Here is an 11,486-nt window from a genome sequence, read left to right as displayed (position 1 = left end):
ATTATTTTTGGCTTATATTGCGTTATATTTATAAGCGACGAAATTGAAATAATGTTGTATATTTATTATTTTGATAAAATCGCCTCTATAAATAATGCCTGCTTGTTTAGAAAAGCATTTACGCAAGTCGCGGTCAAATGCTAGTTTTCCGGAAATATTTCAATTTTATACCGATGAAGTATCACGTTTCAATCCCGTACGGGGCAGACAGAGTCATGAATTACGAAATTATATATAAGTTTTTGTTATAATTTTAAAGCATCAGTTTTTACTTACAATATTTTTTACTCGACTCATAGTACCGTTTATATATTAGTTATATGTTACGTTTACAATATCTAAGTTTAACGTGTTTATACAAAGGTTTTTTTATAATTGATTGATATTGTTTGAAAAGTAGTTTATTATTTTGATGAAATGTCACAAAAAAAAAATATATTTTTCATACAATACGAAAGTACATTTAGCATTTAATTTATCATTTTCAAAATCGCGGCATCCATTTATCTGGGGGCCCGGCAGTGCCCCCGCCAAGTCGCGCAAAAAAAGCGACACGGGCGTAACATCCTTTTCTCCATGTTATTGTAACACGAAACGTTTGTTAAAATAAAAGAAACTACTTTTGAAATATGGCTTCCAACATTATGTTTGTGTTTATTTTCTCGTCATAAGATGTGTAGATATGCAAAACTACAATAAACATGCGTGGTTTGTAACCTGTGTTTTGTTTCATTTGTTTATACTACTGAGCAAGCAGTGGTCAACGCACCGGGGGCGACACAAATTAGAAGCCCATGTCACACTATAATCCTACTAATATTATAAACTAGCTGCGCCCCGGGGCTTCGCTCTCGTGGGAATTTCGGGATAAAAGTACCGTATGTTAATTCTAGGTTATTTTCTACCAGTATACCAATTTCATAACTATCGGTCCAGTAGATAATGCGTGAAGAGTATCAAACTTACGCATTTATATTAGTTGGGATGCGAAAGATTCGTGAAGATGTGTATATATTTGTTTGTTACTCTTTCACGCTAAATCACATGGACCGATTGTTATGAAATTTGGTACACGGCTAGAATATAACCTGGAATAACACACAGGGTACTTTTTATCCCGAAATTCCCATGGGACCGAAGCGCAACTAGTCAGTTATAAAACCAGTCTCAGTATACGGGATTCAGCTGTGGGGAGCTGTAAGTGCCACCAACATTGATAAAATAACAAACTATATCCTCAACAAAATTGCAACTCTAGTATCAGATGAGCACCTGAACATACCGACAGTGAAGGTAAAACAGAAAAAGGTATAGAATTATATTGGAAAACCATTCTAACCTGCGGCCTCACAACTCACCATAGGTACCCGGACTGCATGCACGAATAGGCTGAAACGTCGCAGTAAAACAAAGATATTTTCATTGGGAATTAAGCATGAAATTAGTAAGTATATACCTTATAAATCACACAACATATCTGCTCATAGCCAGAAAGGCTGATCGCAAGATTTTAATTTGTTAACTAGTGGTTTTTGTTCGTAAAACAAGACCCGATGGTAGGCACAGATAAAAATCTGGCTCGATTTGTTTTACAATAATCTCCCCACCCTAGACGTCTCGCAATATCTATCTAGTAAGTAACTGCAACACACTACCTTAAAGCTTATATAAACGATACTCTTTGTTCTTTTCTTGCGTTTCTCACCGCGTGCACCTAACAAAAATTACCATCTACCCGCCATGTCTCGTCAGACTCCGTTAAAAAAATCGAGCAAAACTCGGTCGTCGCGCGCCGGCCTCCACTTCCCAGTGGGCAGGATCCACAAGATCCTCCGCAAAGGAAACTTCGCGCCGCGCATCGGAGGCGGAGCGCCGGTGTTCCTGGCGGCGGTGCTGGAGTACCTCGCGGCGGAGCTGCTCGAGCTGGCGGCGGACGCGGCGCGGGACAGCCACAAGAGCAGGCTCGTGCCCAGACACGTGCTGCTGGCAGTCAGAGGCGACGAGGAGCTCAGCCGCGCGCTGGCCGGCGTCACTGTCGCGCAGGGCGGCGTGCTGCCCGCCGTACACTCCCAGCTGCTGCCCAAGGCCGCCGCCAAACAGACGCACTGACGCTGTGCTGTCCACGATAATCATTTAGTTCGCTTATTTTGTGATGATGACCTAATCATGGTCTGATTGACAAAGTCCTTTTCAGGACTGCAGATTATCTAGTTTCTGTGATTATGTACTGCTGTCAATCGTAAAAATATTGCACAATAAACGCAAGATTTGTCTTTCAAGTGGAAGAGCCACTAATAAGGTACAATATGAATAGAAAAATACCTAGTTATAACTATTATAGAAGTATCCTAGGATAGTATTTAATTCATTTATTTCAATTTTATATGTTGAAAAAGCGTGTGTGGAACGACCATGGAGTATTTTCTCAATATTTTTTTGATACATAGGTTATAAAATTAACCTAATAAATGTAACCTACGCTACAGTATCTTCTTGACTCTAATCCATGGGAGAAAGTAGACGGTAGACATTGCCGAGAAACAAAGGAAGGAATGCAGCCCTGAAAAGGGCTTTGTCTAAAACCCACCCAAATATTCCCCTATTTAATTCTTCATTCTTGCAGTCATCCGCCGAAACCATACAACGTGCGTCCCTGTCTCTTCAAGGCGTAGACGACGTCCATGGCCGTGACAGTCTTCCTCTTCGCGTGTTCCGTGTACGTGACAGCGTCGCGGATTACATTTTCCAAAAACACTTTCAAAACTCCTCTGGTTTCTTCGTAGATCAGCCCAGAAATCCTCTTCACTCCGCCTCGTCTCGCCAATCTCCTGATGGCTGGTTTTGTTATGCCCTGGATGTTATCACGCAACACTTTCCTGTGACGTTTGGCGCCACCCTTTCCCAAACCTTTCCCGCCTTTTCCGCGACCTGTCATTTTTCACTTTTTAACTTTCACACGCGACGGACCTTTATGAAATGAGGTCTTGTCTAAAGATACTGCGTTTTTATATCCAGCTGTTGATCAACGAGTTTCGATATTTCATGTATTGACGGTAGATGTAAATTTTATTCAAGTAAAAAATTCCATTACAACATCCAAAAAAGTATTTAAATTGCATGAGCGGACATAAAGCGTAATTTATTTTCATTTGATATTTAATATCTCCACCAACTGTTTAAAAAATATTTTAATTCAAAACCAAATATCACACAAAACAAACAGCACATTAAAATTAAGTATTTCCAAAACAATAATTCAAAATGCCGAAAACTACGAAGGTCCAAAAACCGAAACCACCATTAAAATCAATGGAGAAACAGTTGGATACATCATTATCCAAAATGAAGAAAAAAAATAAAAAGAAGAAAAACTACCAAAACTTCAGTCTTTATATCTACAAGTTGTTGAAAACAATCGAATCAGTTCGCAATTTGAGAATTTCTAGAAAAAGTATGTTGATTATGAACAATTTTGTGAACGATATGCTGGAGAAGATTGCGTTGGAGGCCGGGAGATTTCTTGTGCATGGGAAAATGAGGACGATGGGCAGTCGGGAAGTGGAATCTTCGGTGAAGCTGCTTCTGCCTGGAGATCTTGCGAAACACGCGAACATAGAAGGAATGAAAGCTGTCAAATTGTATCATCATAGTATTGAGAAAAGATCGATGAATTCAACGTCGTGAAGATTTAATTTGAAATTAGTTTTATTTATTTTGAAAGTAGCTATGTAATTTATTGTCAAGTGAGCAGGTCTTAGAGCTTATAAATTATTTAATTGTAAAATAAATTTAATAAAATTATAATGTAAAATAATATTATCGTTATGTATCATTGATGTATTTTTTGAGTAATAAAGAGTCTAACTATAGAAAAGTGTGTTTAATTATTTTGTACCTACATAATTTTCTTGTCAGTAGTTAACATCATGTATTAAGATAACTTGCGGATACGGTTTCTTCCCTAAAACTACACGAGAATATCAAGTTCATATGTGAAAACTACCTACCTATATCATTTTCATTACATAGTATAAAACAAAGTGGCTTCCCGCTGTCGTTTGTAGGCTTCGATCTTTAAAATTTCGGAAGGGATTTTGATACATATTTTTAAAATAGTGATTCAAGAGGAAGTTTTATTCAAATATATATATTGAGTTATAGAGATTCAAACTCATGCATAGTTGCATGTTACATCGAATCTGTCATAGTTTAGATACAGTTGACCACGTAATCAAAGAAACAAATATCTTCAGCCCTGAAAAGGGCCACGTCCTACCTACCTACTTACTGATAACTTAATACAATCACGTTTTATTTGGCGTTTTAGCGAAACTATTGTGATATAACGTGATAGCTTTCATCCCTTCCATGTTGGCGTGCTTGGCTAGCTCCCCGGGCAGCACCAGCTTGACGGCCGACTGTATCTCGCGACTGCCCAGCGTGGTCTTCTTGCTGTGGGCCACCAGTCTGCCCGCCTCCTCCGCGAACCGCTCCAGAAAATCGTTCACAGCGTTGTTCATGATCAACATACACTTCCTCGATATCCTGATGTGGTCCGGAGTGATGCTCTTCAGTAGCTTGTAGATGTAAATGTCGAAACTTTGGTAGTTCTTCTTTTTCTTCTTTATTTTCTTCGATATCGGCTTCTCCGTTGGTTTCTCCATGGCTTTCAGGGCCTTCTTCGGTAATTTTATTGGCGCCATGTTCCAGTAGGTAGGTAAGTTGTGGAAATCATTTGGCTACATGGGCTGTGGTTATACTGATCTTTTTGATGTGCAGTCGTTAACTAGGTGGATGAATTTTCCAACCAATAGCGATGTCCATTAGATATACTCATTCAATACTCAATACATTATTGCATCCACAAAGAGATGATATAATGGTGTTATATCCCAACTAATATTATAAATGCGAAGGTAAGTTTGTTACCTCTTCACGCATTATCTACTGGACATAGGACTGGTTGTTATGAAATTCGGTGGTAGAAAATAACCTGGAATAACATATTAGGTACTTTTCGTCCCGAAATTCTCATGGGAGCGAAGCCCCTGGGCGCAGCTAGTAAAAATATTGTGGACCCTGTCGGGCACAACAAGCTAATATATATACTCGTATAATATCCTTACATATTAGTACTCCTGTCATCTAAAATTGTATTCCTGTCGCGCCTGTCCGTATGAACGCATTAAATTCAAAAACTACCGGACGGATTTTTGTTCGGTTTTCACCAATAGCGTGCTTCCTTGCGAAGGTTAGTGTGTACAATTTATTACTATGGTTTTATACGACCAAAGCCGGGTCGGGATGCTAGATTTGAACGATCTATTAAGTTGATTTATCTATTTATTAAAATACAAATATATGAAGTAAAATTGTTGTGAAGGTAATGTCCTAGTTGGATAACTAAGTCGAGATAGGTGTAACATGAAGAAAGTTTATTTGCACAGACACAGAGAAGATATACTTCACACAGTACAACACAGTAGAAAACTCAGATACCACAGAATAGAAGGAGAAAAGAAGATTACAGCAGAGATTTAATAAGTTCGTCGGAGTACTTACCTACTGATTCCATGGATTACAGTGATAGCGAGAAAGTTTGCACGGTAAGTAGATAAATAAATATTTAATTTTATGTTTTTTCCAAGTTTTATGTTCTGTACACACTGGCCACTAATAACCAAAAAATGTGTTCTAGGTTTAAATATTGACAGATACGATTGCCGCCGATGGTCGATAACTTGTAAAATTGCGATTTATATTTTGGAAATTCAATATAGGTACCTAATTATTTTCATTACCACTACAGTAAGTAATAGTAATATATATATATTATTTTTGTGTATTGTTATATCAGATGTGTGTAGTAAATGAGAATATTGTAGTATAGAAAGGTAGTAACAAATATTTATTTTGTACTAGCTGATGCCCGCGACTTCGTTTGCTTGGACTTATTGCCCAAACTTAACCTACCATAACAGAAAACATTCTGATAGAACGATATTATAACTTCGTCGTATTAAGTGGTTTCCATTAGTGTTTTCTGCGTCTACCCGCAAAATAATTAAGAGATATCAACTCACTAAATAAAAATGCATAATAATATAGCTTATAAAATTTATTTAAATGTTCAAGGCACTGTAACATTCGTTATAATACTGTTACCTAACATAAGCTGTTTGTGATGAAGAATATGAATTGGTTAACGATTTCAATCACTTAACACAGGACTTCGGTTACACAATGCAATGTAAAGTTTAAAAAAAAAACTTTCTTACCATACAAATACACCTTTTGCTTGATTTCATGCCTCTATGAAAAAACTCACAAATATAGAATCATCAAGATTCATTCACTCAGAATCAGAATCACTTTTTTTTCTCAAGATAATGCACATTTTTTGAACTTGCCCAAAACCCGTTGCAGATTTTTTGTATGTTCGAGGCGGGTAATCTCCGAAACTACCGAACCGATTTCAAAAATTCTTTCACCATTAGAAAGATGCATTATCCAAGATTGCTATAGGCTATATTTTTTTTATAAATTCTCACGGGAGCGAAGCCCCAGACAGTATTGGATATTTGAAACATTTTTGTACGGATCATTTGTTTAGAAGTTGTCCTGCGCTATGATTTCCATATACAGAAGCGAAAATCGGGCGTAACTAGATTACAGTCATATAATAGCTTAAACAAAGTGCAAATATATATGTATTGTGTTGATACATACATTACAATGATATGTATTTATATAATAGGCTACATAAGCACCATGCGGAAATTACCAGATTATATTTATGCTAAAAACATGTATTTTTTATTTTTTCAATTAAAATTTTTGTGTGCAATTTGAATTGTATGAAATCGGAAAATTATTCGCATAACGACCACTTGATATAAAAAGTATTTGTTTAAAAATTTCGGTCGCCTTTCGGTGTTCCTTTATCAAAATATCAGAAATTACTTAAAATTTAGATATTTTTTTTTAGGAAAAACTCATTTAGGCATATGATCGTACGAATTGTTGTGTCCCATGCGACATTTGGAAAATATTTTTATGTTTTAGGCATTTTGGGAATTGGACACGTTTTGCGAATAAGACTAATAATGTAGGCTCCACACTGTCGCCGAACTCTGACAGATGCCGATAAGAATGCGCGACACGTATGAGTGCTTTTATTTACAGCAATGAAGATCAGCAATGTATACCGAATTCGTCAAAGTTCGCAGAAACTTTTGGCGACAGTGTGGAGCCGGCATCAAAAAATCGAACCAATTCAACTAACTACGCATTAAATATTTTATTGTACAAAGATAAAATATTCAACAGTTTTCTGTAAAGCTATTAAAATGGAAACTGAGGGTTAATGAAAAAAATAAATAAAATTACACTTTAATCTAAACTTAAATATGATCTAACAAGAGTTCTTAGTACAAAAACTATGATCTGCTATAAATAAACGTCGGTTAATCGGAATGTCCACAGCTAGAAGATACCTATTATGCTGAAAATATAAGTTTATTTACAAAGTAAAATTTGATGCAATAAAAATATTCTCTTAATGCATTTTGATTGAAAAAAAAATGCTACCACTTGCTTCCGGTGAAGGAAAACATCGTGATGGGAACTTGCACACTGGTTGACAGTTTAGTTCGCTAGTGTGTATGCGACTACCTGCCACTAGATGGCGGTAGGTAGTCTGAAAGTCACGTCAGATGCCTTTAATGAAATGAAGTAGTAGCAGATTTGGTGTGCCAAAAAATACGAACTGTCGATATCGTGGACTTTTATATAATCGAGAGCGTCATTAACGCATCTATATGCACCACACTAGTTCTCGCTAGAAAACATCGAAATTTTTAACAATTCTAAAGCTAACCTTACTTTATTTAGGCGTTCTAACTGAAAAAAATAAAAAATAAATACATAAATATATAGATACAGTCGACAGCATGTCAAGCTACCCGAATTCATTGCAAACTCGACTTTATTACCGCCGCACACTGGTTCGAAAATCGTATATGGTGGACTTAGGGATCAAAGTGCAGCTATCACGCTGATTTTTTTTTTACATACTCCTTTTAACAATAGCTTTGACTTTTGTTAATAAGGTTTTTGCTAAAAAGTGCATTTTCATATTTAAAAAAAATACTGTTTATTTTTTTGTATGGAGAAAAAGTAATAATCATAAAAATCTTTGAAATGGTAATACTGTTAGGCAGGGCGGCTAGTAGGCGTTATAGTCCGCACAATTCTCAACATTTTATACCTTGAAGTCATATTCATATGTCTGCCGCTTTGGCGTCCACAGCGCTTGGAAATTTTCCTTATTAAATATATAGGCATCATAAACTAAATTACCGTACCCATACTACGTGACCCGTTCAGAGGCGGATGGGGAGTCTTTTAAAATACCCGTACTTGATCATACGAAGGCTGGGGGGGAGGTCAGGATTACGATGAAATTTTTGATTGAGATGAAATTTCATACTATTAATGATGAAACGATTATCTTTTTAAAGCAAGACCTTTGCGACAAGCACACAAAATTTATACCGTGCGAGAATTTTATACATTAGATATTGACTATGTTGCCCAAGAAATATGAAGATATAGATGGTAGCCCTGAAAAGAGCTTTTGTAGAGCTCTGAAAAGAGCTGTTGTAAAGCTAAGAAATATGAAGATATATATGGTAGCCCTGAAAAGAGCTTTTGTAGAGCTCTGAAAAGAGCTTTTGTAGAGCTCTGAAAAGAGCTTTTGTAGAGCTCTGGAGAGAGCTGTTGTAAAGCTCTGAAAAGAGCTGTGATATTGTGCACACTAAAGAGATGATTATTCCAAAGGATTTGTCTTATCCACTGAAACTTCGTCGATCTCCATTTCTGCTTCTTCCTCTACCGCTGATTCTAATAAGTCAATAGCTTCTGAAAATAATTTTAATTTATTGAATTTTGCATACTTTGGCCTGATGTGTGATATATATGGATCCGAAGTTATTAAAAAGTTATGAAGAATGTCTTCATTATTCTGAATCCTTCCCATTTTCCGAGTGTGTTGCTCCCTTGTATTTCTAAATTCCTTATTTCTTGCTTCGGATGCTTCTTCCGACATTATTCCAATAGGCAGACAAGAGAAATGTCGGCAAATATCAGCCCCATGTATGAGCAGCTTGTGCACACTTGCTGGCATATTGTACCATGGATAGAGGTGTACAAAAAGTTCAGCTGTCTCTCTGCAATATTCCCGGAATTTCTCGATGTTGATGGCATTCCCAGAGGATATGACCTGCAAGATCACAGCGAAATGCCTAATGAGATTCTCATCAATCTTCGTAATCTGTGCACTCTTCTGGTATTCTCTGAAAAATTTTCTTGCAGTGTTGCCATCGTTCGTAGTTCCGAAGCCCTGTTTAACAATATCTATCAAGAGTCCCATCTGCTCTTTGAATTGTTGTTGCGTGAAATCCTTCCTTGCTTTCTTGAGGTTTTTATTTTCACCTCGTGCACACCACATCTCGAAGTCCATATTGTACGATATGTGCAATAGACACTCCATGCTTCTGATCCACATGTGAAGTGTAGAGAGTCCGTACTGGTACACCTCATCCCGAACTGGTCTTGAGAATACTTCTGGTAAGTTATTCATTTCACTGGGTTTTGCCAGACATATATTGCAAGTCGCTGCAGATGGAGTATCGGTGATGATTGTAGCTATCTTGCCATCAATCATCGTCATGTGCAGATCATGACTGATCTCGACTTCCCCGCATCTTGACACAGTCAGGTTTCGGATTTCTTCTTTCATCGCAGCTTCTTCTTGTTTGATGAATTCGCTGGTTTCCTTTGCGAACTGAAACTTCACTGGTCTACAGTAAAACGTGGAAGAAGGTTTTGGATTTTCCCAGATCAGCACATTGTCAGACTCAAGCTTTAATGGCACAAGACTCGTCATGAATACTGATGAATCATCGAAGTCAGGTTGCCCGCTTTTCTGTCTGTAATTACTTTGTGCTGAAGATCCGTCGAATCCCCATTTGCTGGTCATTTTTAGATGTCCATCTGGGAGATTTAGAGGTTCGCCAACAACTTGCAGGATCCTCTGTACAGTCAAATTCAGTAATGACTGCAATTTCACCTTTGCTCCATCTTCAGTTACTTCAATATCAGACGTATCCGGATAGCATTTCTTCTTAGCTTTCAACAGTTTGTAGTACGAAGGAAGCTGTGCAGAACCTTCGTAGTTTGTCAAGAAAGCCCTTAGCGTCAAATATCTCCATTTTGACAAATCCAGTGAAGTAGCAAGGGCCAAAGCTTGATCTTCCTCGAGAGTTTCCTTCTTCTCCTTGTGAAACAAATATGTTTGAACTTCGTGTGCTCGTTCTGGGTTTTTCATAAGGTGCCCAATCACTTGGGCAAGGTCGATTTTTCCTTCCGATTTCAGGTTAGAGACGAGAGCAAAAGACAACTCATCTGCTGTATAGTCAGTTAATGTACCTGACCGTCTTTTTTTTTGCTTGTTTCCCAGGTCAGAAAATGGTTTTCTGACCGGACTTTCTGTAGAAGTGCTCATATCCTTTGTAACAGAAGATGTGGATGGAGTGACGTAATCTGTAGGCTCTGGTAGCTGATTTTCTTCCTCTATGGTATCTTCAAAAATCTTCGCGAGATTCAGGTTATTGCACACAGGCCACTTGATTCTTTCCTCTAACCAGCCCATATGTTTATTCATAAATGTTTTCTGAGTTCTGTTTGCCGCGGTCCATCTGCGATTCAAGTTGACAGTGATGGATCTTGAAAACTTTAATATTTCTTCAGAATCTTGGTCACAAACACTGAGTGGAATACCAGCCAAAATCGCTTGATGGAGCCTTTTATAATCCTTGAGGTCGCCTTCTCGTAGAAATATGTAGAAGTCCAAGTTGGTTCCAAATCGAGTCATGGTATGTAGATGATAATAGAGCGTCACTGATTTTATGGAGATGTATCTTCTTCAACAGTTCAATTGGTAGTGATTTTTTTATCGTACGCGCCTCTTTTATATAATTTCTACCTGTTCATGCATCACACTTTGGACGAGATTACGGGCTCGACCAATGAGAGTCGAGTATTTTTTTAGTGGAGGGGATGGAAGAGCGCTATGGAATCTAAGTAGTATAATTTTCAGTGGAGGGGAGGGCTCTGGTAATCTGTCTGGCATTCAGTCACTTTTAATGTATGGTACTAAATAATAGACGTATAAGAATATTAAAAGTGGCCGAAGTTCTCTGTTGCATTTTTAATAATTTTTCTGTGACGATATATTATTAAAACATGCAAACATTTTTGTTTTGTCCATTTTTGTTTGAAATCTAGACAGTTTAACTAATATACTTGATCTACAAAATATAAAACAATGTTTCCTGTCTAGACTATTTTTATTATACTCGATCTAGAATATTTATATTTAATATATATATTATATTAATAAGATAAGGGAACGTACCCATACT

At 37.2% G+C, this 11,486-nt stretch overlaps 4 protein-coding genes across 4 annotated transcripts; 2 read left to right on the top strand and 2 right to left on the bottom strand.

The window, feature by feature from the left end:
- The first annotated feature begins 1,686 nt into the window (after positions 1–1,686).
- Positions 1,687–2,204, top strand: LOC128681544 (histone H2A-beta, sperm-like). The gene has a single exon (XM_053765529.2). It carries the CDS (start codon positions 1,741–1,743, stop codon positions 2,107–2,109), a length of 369 nt encoding a protein of 122 aa, XP_053621504.1. The 5' UTR covers positions 1,687–1,740; the 3' UTR covers positions 2,110–2,204.
- A 349-nt stretch (positions 2,205–2,553) lies between these two features.
- On the bottom strand, positions 2,554–2,991 carry LOC128681545 (histone H4). Its single transcript, XM_053765530.1, has one exon. It carries the CDS (start codon positions 2,933–2,935, stop codon positions 2,624–2,626), a length of 312 nt encoding a protein of 103 aa, XP_053621505.1. The 5' UTR covers positions 2,936–2,991; the 3' UTR covers positions 2,554–2,623.
- A 270-nt stretch (positions 2,992–3,261) lies between these two features.
- LOC128681355 (histone H2B-like) lies at positions 3,262–3,684 on the top strand. Its single transcript, XM_053765155.1, has one exon. It carries the CDS (start codon positions 3,262–3,264, stop codon positions 3,682–3,684), a length of 423 nt encoding a protein of 140 aa, XP_053621130.1.
- A 564-nt stretch (positions 3,685–4,248) lies between these two features.
- On the bottom strand, positions 4,249–7,997 carry LOC128681543 (late histone H2B.L4-like). Its single transcript, XM_053765528.2, has one exon. It carries the CDS (start codon positions 4,701–4,703, stop codon positions 4,305–4,307), a length of 399 nt encoding a protein of 132 aa, XP_053621503.1. The 5' UTR covers positions 4,704–7,997; the 3' UTR covers positions 4,249–4,304.
- Positions 7,998–11,486: the final 3,489 nt, after the last annotated feature.

This window comes from Plodia interpunctella, chromosome 27 (genome assembly GCF_027563975.2).
Source record: "Plodia interpunctella isolate USDA-ARS_2022_Savannah chromosome 27, ilPloInte3.2, whole genome shotgun sequence".
Taxonomy (NCBI): Eukaryota; Metazoa; Arthropoda; class Insecta; order Lepidoptera; family Pyralidae; genus Plodia; species Plodia interpunctella.
The sequence above is the reverse complement of the archived record's forward strand: the minus strand, read 5'-3'. Positions and strand labels throughout refer to the sequence as shown.